We start from the raw sequence: 14,546 nt of genomic DNA, 5'->3' as shown, positions 1-14,546 counted from the left end.
CTGGATATTTCACACCTTTCACAGCCAGTAACCATTGCCTCAGGACTGCCCTAACCCCTCCCTTTGTTTCATTTGACAGGGTAAATGCCTGTCTTCAAACTAAAATGATTGACAAAGACACTAGCCAATAGCCATGCTCTCTCTGACTGACAGAAATACATCATCACTGTTTCGCTTAGGGATGCTTGCTGTCATCACCCAACCCTGCTGGAGGGAAATCTGGATGTAACTAAGCAAGGAGACCTCCAGGTTCAAGGTAGCAAGGTAAAAGAAACAAGCACCAACTGTCAGGCAGTCGGAAGGAAAGAAATCAGTTGAAAGTAATGATGTTGAGTAATGATGTGAATACACATGCCCAACAATCTGCAATGGACTTCACATCACAATATTCATAATTTGGAATACATTTACGATAAACCCCTTTGTTTTTTTTGTTTTTTTATTGGTGGACCGTTACAGACAAATGGAATATAAATGATCAAGAAATATACAATGGACAATCGGGATTCATGACCTCTTCAATGGTAGGGAGTCATCACCGCTTGCTTTGCTGGTTTAGGATGTTAGTAAATATGAATTGTCAAAAAGTTACTTTTATCAGTAAACATGAATAGTACAAAGAAGACGTAAATTATAATGTTGTTAACAAACTGTAAAATTGCTATATTAACACTTATTTATACTTATTAACACAGTATATTAAACCTATGACCACCCCCACAGTCATACTGTATCCTGTTACATCATTGATGACATCAGCAAAAGCATAAAAGTGTTTGCCCAGGTGCTCAGATTAAACCAATGAAGTAGTAGAACTATAGTAGAACTGTATCTATTTAACAAAAAATTGTGCTGGTCATTGTAACAAAATGCTAATCACAACAAACCTGTTGTGCTATATGTTTCCAGTTCTAAAGATTATTATGGAAATCTGACTAAACAAAGCATGAGATTTGTGGTCTCAAAGTTGCTGTATACACAAACACTCACACATATAACTATACTGTATAATTGAATGCACTATTATGTCTAACTGATAGATCAAACAGATATCTTTCCCAACAGGTGCTTCCTGCAGGCCCATATCATTTCGTCAAACACTGTTGTTCTAGTTACATTCATTTTCCATGTTTTCATAATTTATCAGATATCGCAGCAGCTTCACCCCGAGACAGCAGGAAAACTTTTTGAAAACTGGGCTGCATAGATAACCCTCTAGTGATTACTGGAGTTCAGTAGCCAACTATTTGATTTAGAGTTGATTTTTATGATAGCATTGGCTTATACTCTTAAACATGGGTATAACGGAAGTTACTGATGGCTAAATTGGTGTGGTATATTATATCCAGCCTAATTAGCACCAGGGATGTTCATCAAGTCCTGTGTATTCATGAATAGCTTCCAAACAAGAATATGTATTCCCTAAACACTACGCCTGTAAGATCTGGTGTGTTCAAAATAGCTGTGTGGGAGGTGGGTGTGTGAACTTGTGTGTTTAAATGTAAATGACAATATAAACATTAAAGTTATATTAACAGTAACAAGATTATTAGTATAAGCTACTATTTCAAAACATCTTTTACATTTAGTTTACAAAGACTGGTTTTGAATACATTTTTTTGTCTTTCACATTTTTGCATTTTGCTCTATTTTGAAATGTTTACAATGTTTGCAATCAGTGATTTTTGTTGATCCCACTTTTTTTTATTTTGATACTTAAGCTTGAAAACTTCAATGACAGTGACGAGTAAACCATTCCTTCAAATTTTGTGCTTTGGGGATGAGATGATGATGTGTGAGGCCTTCACCACTATTTCAGACCACACCATCTTTGCTGGCTGTAGATGTTTGTTTCCTTGTGTTTGACATCAATTACACCAAGCAGTGTCCACCCACCTGGGAGTTTTTCCAGCATGCAATGTATTATATATTATGTGCATTTGTATAATACATAATAACTTGTTTTGGCAGACAAATTGTAAAAGGTCATTAAATGCACGACCCAGCACGTATTCTCTCCCATAGTTACCCAGCAGTGCTCAAAGATGGGTTACTTTTCAACCATTTTTTTGAGTTTATTTAAATGTCCAAACAAACATCTTGAATTGAATAACTTCTAGCTGTTTGTTTGGACTGCTTTTACATGAAGATTTCAACACTTCTGGCCTCTAGAAAAAGGATTGCTGAGACACATGGCTTTGATCCATATAGGGGTATCTTTAAAATAAGATCCTGATGTAGACGGACTAATGAGTCCAGCGTCATGTCTTTTCATGGCTTCTCTACATCTTTCCTTTTTTAAAAAGATTTTATTTACATACCAATAAGTAAACCGCATACATATATCAGTTAACTTTGGCAAGTCATAAGTAAGAAGAAACTCTAGAAATGAAGATCTATAATATTTTCAGTTTATCAGCACAAAGTTACAGTGGGTAACCACTAACAAATGTTATCATAGATATTATCATTATAATATTTTATTATTTATATTATATTATAAATATTAGGTATTTATCTAACAATCTGTTACAAAGAGTTACCTGTTTTAATCCAGAATTTTTTTTTTTTTTTCACAGGCTTGCTTTATTTTTTTTTGTTCCACGTGTCCTATGGCTTCATGTGGCTCTTGACTGATTGATATCAAAATTTGGGACAGATTAACTGACTCATCATAATATCTATCTGTGGATCTATTTTGTTTGCTTTGGTTGAAAAATGTCACGTGTAGTCAACATATATCTTAGCTCTGCTTCTCCTATTTCTTAAGAGCTGAAAGCAGCTGAGGACAGAGTCCTATATCTTTATCTGCTTAGGCCATGTCCTGTCCCCTCCCTCATTCACACATTCAGCACATGCTAAAACATATGCAGCTATAGACATGTTACTTGAGAGATATACATATAATTTCAGGGCTGTGTTCAGTGCCAACCTGTTGTTTAAACATGACAAAGGGGCAATACGGGGTCAGAGGTCAATATTTATAGCATATAAAAGGAGAAAATGAGCACTACTATTTTAAATACATTTTAATTTGAGTTTTTGGTTTTTGTAGTATTTTTTTTTTTTTTTAATATAGCTTATATATAACTTATTTATTGCGATAAGAGCAGGATTTTACAAACGATACCGAAAGTGTAATTGAGTTTTAAAACAGTGCGGACAAAAAGGACATGCTCAAATGACAGCTGTGAAGCGAGACAAAAATAACTAAATTACTTGGAAATAGTCAATCTAACTCTGCACCTAACTGTGGCTCAGTCGCTGTTGCTGAATCGTTCAGGCAATAAACGGAGCTGTACAGAAGAGTAGACCTACAACATCCGGGCAATAGGCAGCTTGCGCAGAAACGGAATGGCGGAGGTAAGTGAGCGAAAACGAGGAATGCAATGAACCAAATGATAGACAAACTGGACCGAATGTAAGACTTGTGTCACTCCGTACGGTACACATGACTGTGGACGGTTTCACCGGCCAGTGAGCGTTGGGTGAAAGAGAGCTACGGGGGCATTTAAAGTGGGAAGCGGAGGAAGCAATGGAGAACCTCTCCAGCGTATCGCCTCTCTCAGCGTTCTTGGCTTTAAAGAGCCATTCCCTCTGCCTTGATAGTAAAGCCGTAGAAAACAATAGGGAGCCCGGCGGGGTCTAACACGGTGGTGCTGAACTATTTCAGGTGCGCCCCGCCGACGAAGTGGATTGAGTGAAAAAGTTGGGAGAGATGTCATGAATCGGCGGCGGTAAACTCCGACCGTCTGTTTCGGAAATATTGAGAACTAGTTATTTCCTTGTGCCACTCGTAGTGTGCCGGAGAGAGGAAGAGACGTTCAGCACCAAGTCACAGGAAAGCGCCCCTGGTCAAACACACTGCGCGCCGGATGGGTTGGGAGAGGCACCAGAACATTTAGATGTTCACCGGACTGTTACAACTTCTTTGTCCAGAAAAACAGTGTCGTTTGAAGTGTAATCTAACACTGTCAGTGTTGGCACTTTCTGAGATCCAGGGCGGGATTGTTTAGATCATCACATGGCCTCTCTATAGCACTCAAAAGTTTTTCACCTCTGTATTAAAGTATTTTGTGGCCTCAACCTGCATGTATTCAACAAAGGCACATGTCGTAGTGTGTCTGAATTCCTTTAGCCTAAAGCTTAGATAGGGAAACATGTTGATAGGCTACAATAGAAAAATATGCTGACACTTCATATAAAAATTTCTTGACTATATGTTATATTATCATCTTAAGAGGAATACATACATGTCACAGCAAAACCAAACATTAGACCTGCTTATAGGGTCGTCTGATGTAGAACATTAAAAAAAAATGATCTTGATGTTGCTACTGCCACAAACTGCCCCTTTCAGAGACACCTGGGTCACTCAGAAGTTAAAAAAGGGCGGTTTAGAAGTCAGGCGTCAGCTGATCTGTAATTGGATGAACCAGGATAAGCTACTATTTGATCCCATGTTGTTTGTGTGTACATGTGTGTGCACGTGCTCAACAGACTCACAGAGGAATGTGCTGCCCCACTGTATTGTGATGCACTCCCATGCTGTTTTACATGGTTTTGAACGCTCACACGAACGGTACTGTGTATGTGTTTGTCCAGATGTGTGTCTGCAGGTGGATGAAAAGCCTCTGAAGATAAGAGTAGAGGTTGCGGCCTAGTGGAGAGTGGATGAGGTACAGCGATGACGGCCCTCAGCAGGAGAAGCAGAAGTCTTAACAGGCCTTAGAGGAGGACAACTCTCCTCGCCCCATGAAGATGGCAGCGCAATCCCACACTGTACGGTCAAGTTGAGCCACGTCTGTATTTGTCAGAGCTGGTTGTTATTTAAAAGCCAGAGTCTCTTTTAACAAGATATTTTGATATGATTATGGGAACAATAGCTGAATCACTGACACACCCATTGTCACAATAGTAAAAACCCTCTTGGGTATTATTTGCTTTAAGAGTAAGATAACATTAATGTTGCAACATCAATTCATCCATACTGGACATTTCTACTTTGATTTACATGATTAAACTAACGAACTTAATAATGGATTATAGTGCTGTAGAGTTTCTTGAGGTTTACAAAATATTTGTATGCTATTTGCAGAAGTTGTACATAAACAACACTGTTTTTAATGAGGCAGTCTTAGGTCCAAAATTATTGTTTAGGTTATGTTACTGAAAGCAGCTCTAAACAGATACAAATGGCACTGTTCTCACACAACTTATTCTGGAAAATGTAGGGGAAAAAAACATGGAATAAAGCTACACCACTGCCATTTATGCCATATCCCATAATGACTTCATAGTAAATCTACTCTGCAGCAGTGAGAAAGCTCTGTGTCAGGGCCCGTAGTAAGACCCACTGGCAGGAGTTGCACTGCAGTGAGTTGTTAGCAAATGCAAAGCAAGGAAAAATGGCTAGGTTAAATATTGCATTCAGGGCTTCCCAAGTTGCATGGATCAGGACAAACATCCTCTGAAAAACGAGTTCAGGAAATGTTGTAAAACACACGGCTGTTCATTTTCATTTCTACTTCAACCTGAAGCCTTTTTCTAGAGGAGGGTTAACAAAATGTTCTGCACAACCTTGATGAGCGAATTCTCCTAAAATCTGGAGCACCGCTTGATGTGAGAAGACAGTGACTCTGAAAGCTGAGTGAGAGTTACGGAGTTATTCAGGCTGAGGAGGAAAAAAGTGCCCTTGACATCACTGAACTAACAGATATCTAGAGGCCACTTTCAGTAAATGTGGGAGTAATTCACATATTTCTGTGGTTTCCTTCCTTCTTTCCCCCAACCATCCGTCTCCACCTGTCGCTGTCTTCCTCTGATTGCAGGCCAGTGAGCTTCCTTTGGAGGAGCTGCTGGCTCTGTATGGCTACACAGTGTCAGATCCAGAGAAGGAGACCTGTCACAGGGCTGCCAGCCTGCCAGGCATGACACTGGACAAGGTGAGACACAACCCAAGTCACACCAGCACATATGTGAGGCCTCATTCATATCTAATATTTTATATGCAAGTATTCTGACCATCAGTCAGGTCAATGTTGACCATTGAATAAAAAAATACAGCAGATTGAAATGTTTGTGCTCAGTCAAAAGTGTATATTTGGATTAATAATTGCTGTGCTCTGCTATTCTGTGTTGATTTATTGTTCTTCTATTGTTCTGTTCAGGATCAGATAACTGAGGATCTCTTTCCTGGGGAGGAGGAAGAAGAATCATCAGCTGATGATCTCACCCCCTCAGTCACCTCAAACACCTCAGATCTGCTCCGCCGTCTCCAAGGTAACAGCACACAAAGATGTACATCTACAGATGAATGTATAACATTTAACGTGATCTCAGTTCTCCCAGCGAAATGAAAAGTTTGATTCAAATGGAACAGCTTTAGACCCATGTGCACACTTTTTTCTGATGAAACTTTGCACAGTTGTAATGAAAGAAGGGACATTCCACGAGCCTCTGTTTGTGGAATATTTTCTCTTAGTTCAATTTTAAATCACTGCTTTGCTGAGACTGCAGCTTGTTACTCATAACTCAGTGCTGCATTTCAATAACATGATTTGGCAAGGTTTATTATGTCAGGGTGTTTCATGAAATCTTTCATTTGTTTCTGTATAATTTCATATGAGAAATTTCCGGTATGACAGCATTTACTCTTTTGTGTGTCTCCTGTCCATAAGACTAAATGATGTCAAAGGCACTGAAACGTTTCTGAATTGAAGGAGTTTCAAAATATTCTAACCGCCTTCCCCTGGTAGTGATTGTATTTGAAATGAATGACAGTATGGTGCTGAGTCCACAAAATGGCCTGAAAACTAAATATATGGCAGGCATGCTGCTTTTGTGTCTTTTATTTATCCAGGAGAGATTGACTGAGAACACAGTTTCTGTGTTTATATATATATATATATTCAGCATTATAATGTCCATGCTTTCTCTATAACTTTCAGTGTCACAGCTAGGTTTCACCTGAGAAGGAGAATTTTATCTCAGTTGGATTTACCTTGTTAAATAATGATTTTAAACCAAAGAATAAAACAGTTCTGAAGTTTCAGAAATATTATTGCGAGTTGTCAGCAGAAAGATATGGCTTTAAGATACCATTAAGCCTTTTGATATAATCCTGAAATACAGCACCTGTACAGTCTTTGAAATAATCGCCTGGTCCTCCTTTGTGATGTTTTGTTTCTTTAAGGTGGAGACAAAGACACATTAGTCAGCTCATCAGATGAGGAATCTGACAATGCCTCCATTCCCTCCAACGAAGAGCACAAGGTAGCCACTGAGGGCAATAACACACATCTCATGGTGACTCAGTTGACTCTGAGTCAGTTTAACTGAAAGAGATATTAAGCATTCTGTACAGTAATCCACAGTTTGCATTTCTTTATGGGAGAGAAAAACCAAATATCAAAACATTTAGGCAATATTAATGTTTTTTTATGCTAAGATAACAGATATGTATTACATTTGATCTAGTAAGCACTGGAAGTCTTGACAACTTCAAAAGCTGTACACACGCTTCCTTTTTTGCTGTGCTATACCTGTATAAACCTTATACTTGCATAAATCATATACTCCAGGATTATCTAAGATGAACATAATTCCTGGGATCACTCCGCTGGATCAACTGAACCTAAACCCCAGGACATAGTATCTGATTTAGACAGACCCATCAAAGCCGCATGCAAGCCGCTGATTTACTGATTTACCAGAGAAAAGACCAGTGGGCATAATCCAACCACACAGCACAGATTTCAGCTGTTATTTGCTTATATGACACATTTGAAAACTGACTGTCTTTGATTTCCTTCTCAGGAGATCATGGTTGGCTCTATGTACCAGGCAAAAATCCCTCCACTCAGTCCGTATACCCACCAGGATAGAGGTAAAGAAACTTTGCAGCTTGTATTAAGTAATTTCAGATGATTCAAGCCCACATGTGTAGAATTTGAAAGATTCTGACTTTGGCCACTCCCACTGGTAATATGCGAAAAGTCCACTGCATCTCTTCATCTCTTCTCTCTGCTTTTTCTCTAGCCTACAGCAGTGAGGACCAGTTGCTGTGGAGGCCAGGTGTCCTGCCAGTGGAGGAAGTGGAGGAATTCTTGCTGAATACACAGAGACCACATGGCCAGGAGGGGGCAGCATGCACACTGATGCAAGGGAACACTGTCCGAGACAACGAGCAGGTACAGTAACTTGACACTGCATCCCAGATGACACTGTCAACTATGTTAAGTGTTAACTATGTATTTTAGCTTTGCTGCTGACTGTGATGACATGCACAGCAGCACATGGGTTCAGAACTTTTTAATAATAAAATACACTGCTTAATTGAAGAGTGGCTTTGGAATTTAACCAGTTACATAATAAGATGTGGACTAAAGTAACTCTTTTTGCTCATCCTTCTTTCTTTTGACTCTCAGGCACTGTACGAACTAATAAAATGCAACTTCAATGCGGAAGAGGCACTGAGACGACTACGCTTCAACGTGAAGGTGTTCAGTGGTAAGAACCTTTCTGTTGTCCTACTTTTTCCAACTTCCTGTTTGTCGGGGGTGTACGATTTGGTTGGCGGTTGGTAGTGAAGAAAGACCAGAGTGTATTGTATGTCAAAACATTAGCTGCTGACAGATGCCAAAAAAGGTAGCTCAAGCTCATGATTTCTTCAGATGGGATCTACAAAACTGTCATGTTCAGTGGAGTCACTGTGTCATAAAGCAGCTTCTGAGCCTTCACATGCTCAGTTCCCTTTCTGCAAAGCTGCCTACTGAGCCCTGCAGTGTAAGAAGCCACAAGTGATGGCAAAGGAATTTCTCCTCCTTCTCTGTCAAATGATGCTGCACGTGTGCAGCTTATTGACAAAATCAGAAGTTTTACTCTGTTGCTGTCATCTGCTTTGTCCATCTGCGAGGACTGTTTACTGAAAACATATGTCGAGTTTGTTGATGCTGCTGATGTGCACAATGTGGACAACAACCCTGCAGATCAATTATCAAAATCATACACTTTGTTGGGATTTGTGCAGATGGGGCTCAGACAATAGTTTGGAAACAAGTGGGACAATAGCTGCTCATCAAGCAGGTGTCTCTCAAGGTGAAGTGCATGATATACACAGAAGTACATGCATTCATCCCTGCAAAATCATTTCCAAGTAGAGGATACTGGTAGATGCAGATGGGCGCCCAACCTGAGTTGCTCTTGGTGGGAATTGTTGGTTCTCTGTAAATAATATTATAAAGGTGTAGACCTGCTGTATTTGAAAAGTGCCTTGAGATAACGTCTGTTGTGAATTGGCGCTATACAAATAAAAATTGACTTGACTAATACTGCAAAAGTTGACTGTATGTGATACCCTCTCGGTGCAACACCAGCTGCTGTCTTCAGCACTGCAGAACAGGAAATGTACACTGATGTGACCTCATGAGCTCTTATTCAGCAGTGAGGCTTCTGTTTAAGTCCAAGAACATCGCTGTAGTTTGTGTTGGAGAGGAGGAAAAACTGCCCATTCCTGAGAGCCAGACAGCCCTGACCATGCACATACCTTTTTCCACATCCTGTCTGTGTGAGCTGTGGTTTTTTCTTTTGGCTCAGTCAAGACAAAATACAGGTGAAAACTGGACATTCAGTGGCAGTTTCACAGCTGCAATTTGGCTTTTGATCACCAGCAGCACAAAGCACTGATGGCATTCATTTTAAAAACAAATGTAGATATACGTGCAGCACTATAATCCTACTGGTGCTCTCTGCTCTCTTTAGAAGAGCTGTGTGCCTGGAGTGAGGAGGAGTGTAGGAACTTTGAGCACGGCTATCGAGTTTATGGAAAAAACTTCCACCTCATTCAGGCTAATAAGGTGAGTGCCCAGGAGATGAGATGTTGTCCAAACTTCACTGACGATTTACCTCATGTGCCCGTTTGAATATTTGATGAAATAACATTCTGTTGCCCAAAGCAAAAAACAACCTTTTCCACTTCCTCAGGTACGAACGCGCTCTGTGGGCGAATGTGTGGAGTATTACTACATGTGGAAGAAGTCTGATCGTCACGAGTATTTTACCCAACAGGCCACCAGGCTCAGCCGCAAGAAATACAGCCTGCAATCAGGGAGCATGTGAGTGCTGTGGGGACACTAATTTGATTTGCTATATATATATGAAATATGTAAAACATCTGCAAACAAACTGTGACTTGCAGCGGTCAACCCCATGTCATGCTATGCTCCATGTTAAACTCCGTGCAGTGTGACGACTGATGGGGTGTGAAGATGGTAATTTTTCTTGCCAGATAGGGAATATTTTCGACTCATTGATCTCATGGAAAATCTCACAGTAGTGTAATTTCCGTATGCTGCAGTCCTGATGTAGAATATAAAATCACTGAAAGAAAACAGAGCAACTTTTAGGCTGTGAGTCATCTAAATCTTATTAAAGCCGTAAATTCTAATATATTTCTTAGGACTCAGAATACGCTTGTATTCTGTTTGCAATTGCAGGGAGTATTCCCTGTATGTGCTTGTCTGAACTTCCCATTAAATCTTCAGTATAACAGCCCTATTCTGAGAACCTGTCTCACCAGGGCTTTCTTAATGTATTTATTTATTCATTTGTGCTCGCTCCACACAACAAAAGCTATCCAAACAGTAATCCACTGGGTATATCGACATTAAAAATTCCCTCCTCATCTGGTTTGCTTTCTGTAACCAACTGTTTTTGGGAACTCAGAAATAATGGCTCTTAATGGAATTCACACTCTCACTTGTTTGGTAAGTGCTCCTCTGCTGGTGACCTTAAAGGGTCGGTTCACCCAAATTACAAAATAACATTGTGCAACCACTGAAGAAATAGTCCCTGTGATGACTATGTGGTCTGTAGCTTATTCAGAGTAACAGGGCCACTGCGTAGGGAAAGAAATGTTATGTTGATTTATTTTTAAATGTCATTTTTTTAATTATTTGAGCATCAAAACAAGTTGCTATTCACTTTTATTGGATTGGATTTAGGTCAAGCATGCAAATTGATAGATAGAAATAAGTTGCACTCATTATTTTTGTTTCTTGGGATTCTGAGCCTAATTACGTAACTTCAGAATGTCTAATTTTATTGTTCTTTTTAATGTTAATGTTATTCATATGACATTTGTCTGTTGATAACTTAAAAGTCCTGCCACCCACTGCAGCTTCTAACTGTTGACACATGCTTTCCTGTGCTGAGGTGGTTGTGCTGTCTGTTTCAGGGAGGATGGAGACCAGGACGGGGAGATCGGGGAGCTGGAAGGAAGCAACAATGCCTCAAGCTTGTTGTCTCACAGCTCTGTGGGCCCTGGGCAGCTTGAGTCTGCATTACCTCCACAGTCGAAATTGGACCTGGACAAACGAGGTAACTTAGGGCTAGTCTCTTACAACCACCTGATATGGTGGCTCAAATCCTGGAATCTATAGCCAGTTTTCACTCTGCTCAGCATTAAATTGACTTCATGCCACAGTGGAGTAAATTTGCTCTCTTACCGATGACCAACATAATACATAAGCATACACTCCCTTCCAAAAGTATTGGAACAGTGAGGCCAATTCCTTTATTTTTGCTGTAGACTGAAAACATTTGGGTTTGACATCAAAAGATGAATTGGAGACAAGAGATCAACATTTCAGCTTTTATTTCCAGGTATTTACATCTGGATTTGGCTTTCACCGCAGCCTCTTTCAGTTGTTGTTTATTTTGGGGGGTTACTCCCTTCAGTCTCCTCTTTAGCAGGTAAAATGCTCTATAGGGTTTAAGTCTGGAGATTGACTTGGCCAGTCGAAAACCTTCCACTTCTTGCCCCTGATGAACTCCTTTGTTGTTTTTGCTGTGTGTTTTGGGTCATTATCTTGCTGCATGATGAAGGATCTCCCAATCAGTTTGGTTGCATCTTTCTTTAAATTGGCAGACAAAATGTTTCTGTAGACTTCTGAGTTCATTTTGCTGCTGCCATCATGCGTTACATCATCAATGAAGATTAATGAGCCCAGTCACATGTTCCAATACTTTTGCTCACATGAAAAATGGTTGTGTTCAAAATAAAAGGTGCTATCTTCTAAGTTGTGTATCAAATCCAGATGTAAATATCTGGAAATAAAAGCTGAAATGTTGATCTCTTGTCTCATCTTTTGGTGTCATACCCACATGTTTTCAGTCTACAGCAAAAATAAAGGAATTGGCCTCACTGTTCCAATACTTTTGGAGGGGAGTGTAATCGATGAGCTCATGATCACAGCAAAGACAGAACTGCTTGGAAAAGAAGCAAACTTGCCGTAAAAGCTAAAAAGAAAATCTCCACTTTAATCAGAGTTTAATTTGAAGTGGAAGCTGGTCATGGAGCACGTAGCTCTACCATTTGGCGAATACAACATTTAATAATGTTGTGCCTGAAGGACTGACTTTTGTTTCCAGCAATTCTGAAATCAGAAGGTTGGGTATCTTCAACCATTTTTCTGGATATAAACTGATTACATGACATGACAGACACATTTTCCAAATCACATAATTTTCTGATACTCATCATTTTATATTTGCACTTCTATGGATTTTCTTTTTGTCCCTTGAATTTCTTATTTGGTGACATGGTTTGCCTTTTATTTTGACATCACACGTTCATTATCTTATGTTCTTATGTTATGAATCATTTTATGTCTCCCTGTCTTTTTTTTCACCATTACCCCATTATTTTCTTGCTTCTTGTGTTGTGTGTGCATGTATGCATATCTGTGTGTGTGTGTGTGTGTGTGTGTGTGTGTGTGTGTGTGTGTGTGTGTGTGTGTGTGTGTATGCATGCTGTGCATGTTGACATGGTGCTCCAGAGGAGGAGGGCCGTCCCCGGCGCAGACGAACTCCCCGCTTTCTCTTAAAGCCATGAACTCATCCACACAGGCCACAGAAAGCAGGCTGGGCCTGCAGGTAAAGAAAACAACAGGCTTGAGAGAAACAAGAAATAATGTTGTGATTGGGATTAAATATCATTAATTTATTTGTGTTATACAATCAAATTCTAATTAAAGCCAAAAGGAACAGAGCTGATGGAAATGGCCATGAACCCTCCTCTGGCTATGCAGCAAATGCCACATTTATTTACGGGTAATGTCAGATTAAGTTATTGAAGAATTAATTAAACCCTTGCCCTCTTGTGTTTTTTAATAGCAAAACATACATATTGCTCCAAGTGGTTTACTTGTGGTTGGTGAGAAAGGGCAACTCATAAGGCCTCAAGCAAATACAAAAACTATAATATCCCATGGCTGTTAATTGAAGAGGCACTTTAATTATGTACTGTACGTTTGATATATGTTTCCATAGTAATGCCATAGTATACAGTTAGTCATTTACAGAAGAACATCTCTATCAAGTAAATATCTCAGTATGATGAAATGGAGTGAATAGTTTCAGAAGAAAATGTGTATACTTTGTGTACACAAGTATACTCACCAAACTTCATTGCAACCCTGTACATGAAACATTCAGCATGAGAACATTATTGGAGTTTAAAATGAAGCAGCAATAGAAGATACAACTGCAGTCACAGCCATTTTATTAACCACTCTATGAACGCCTCTACATCTGTTCAGATGGCGAGCTGGTGATGGGGCTGTCAGAGCTGTGTGGAGACAGATGTCCTCAGCAGCTGTTTGACTGTCCCTTCTCTCTGCCGCCCATGGACGACTTGCAGGAACCTGGTTCAGATCGTTGTTGTTCCTCAGCTGCGGTCCAGCTCCAGTCCCAGTCCTCTGCCTTGAGCTCCCAGTGGGCATGTGGGAGCCCTCCGTCCTGCAATGACGACCACTGCCTCCCAGGCTCCTGCTTCTTCCAGCTACACATGCGAGGTGGACCTTTTGTTTCTGACGTCCCTAACTGTGGTACACCTGGCGGCGGGACTGGCGCCCCACATGGGCTGCAGGTGGAATTTAGCCTGCCGTCTGCCTCACCTCCCTCATCTGCTGTCCTCCCATCTCACTTTCAGCCATTTGGCAGCCTGCTGCACCCCTCCCCTGTCAAGCATTCCCGCTCTCTTACACAGTGAGGGGGACATGGGGAAATCTAAACTGAGTGGTACTTAGTGGTTTGCCCTTTGTTGAAACCATTGATCGGTGTTGGTATTTACACCAGGACAAAAAGTACATTTACCTAACATTATGAAAGAGCATGGACCTACTACCTGTGCTCGGGGGTGACTTGTCTGTCTATACCCTCTTTTTAAACTCAGACACTCAAACCCTGTCCATTGTGGAATTGTTAATCACTACTTTCAGGTGTTGATTATGTGTTTATTGACAGTTTGTCACCACAATGTGCACCAGAGCAATGCTATTGATTGGCTATCGCGAATATTTACTTGCAAAAGCACAGTGCAGGGGGTGAGAGCTGCGGTGACCATGCAAACAAACCAGAAGCATGTTACCCGTGGTCCATGTTTCTCTAACACACATCGCTGATCGACAATGTGAACAACTGTTGCTTTGTTTTCTCATTTATCAAGATTGAGAACTTTGACTTTTGAAGTTTGATAGCCAATG

The 14,546-nt window shown here is 40.3% G+C and overlaps 1 protein-coding gene across 1 annotated transcript; it reads left to right on the top strand.

Annotated features, from left to right (window-relative positions):
* The first annotated feature begins 3,247 nt into the window (after window positions 1–3,247).
* On the top strand, window positions 3,248–13,739 carry mier2 (mesoderm induction early response 1, family member 2). Its single transcript, XM_023405262.2, has 13 exons — window positions 3,248–3,363; window positions 4,606–4,782; window positions 5,832–5,945; window positions 6,171–6,282; window positions 7,196–7,275; window positions 7,819–7,888; window positions 8,041–8,192; window positions 8,430–8,511; window positions 9,763–9,857; window positions 9,985–10,115; window positions 11,237–11,379; window positions 12,840–12,936; window positions 13,602–13,739. The coding sequence occupies exons 2-12, from the start codon at window positions 4,756–4,758 to the stop codon at window positions 12,893–12,895; spliced, it is 1,062 nt and encodes a 353-aa protein (XP_023261030.1). The 5' UTR covers window positions 3,248–3,363; window positions 4,606–4,755; the 3' UTR covers window positions 12,896–12,936; window positions 13,602–13,739.
* Window positions 13,740–14,546: the final 807 nt, after the last annotated feature.

Source organism: Seriola lalandi, unplaced genomic scaffold (genome assembly GCF_002814215.2).
Source record: "Seriola lalandi dorsalis isolate HSWRI2012SDOR001 ecotype SW California unplaced genomic scaffold, Sedor1 jcf7180002054267, whole genome shotgun sequence".
NCBI lineage: Eukaryota > Metazoa > Chordata > Actinopteri > Carangiformes > Carangidae > Seriola > Seriola lalandi.
Note: the sequence above shows the minus strand (reverse complement) of the source record. Positions and strands in the feature narration are given on the sequence as shown.

Excerpts from the sequence above, each read along its gene's own strand:
- mier2 (XM_023405262.2), top strand. The coding sequence starts at position 4,756 with ATGAAGATGGCAGCGCAATCCCACACT. Across the intron at positions 5,946-6,170 it reads CAGGCATGACACTGGACAAG|GATCAGATAACTGAGGATCT; the intron begins GTGAGACACAAC and ends TGTTCTGTTCAG. Across the intron at positions 7,276-7,818 it reads CCTCCAACGAAGAGCACAAG|GAGATCATGGTTGGCTCTAT; the intron begins GTAGCCACTGAG and ends TTTCCTTCTCAG.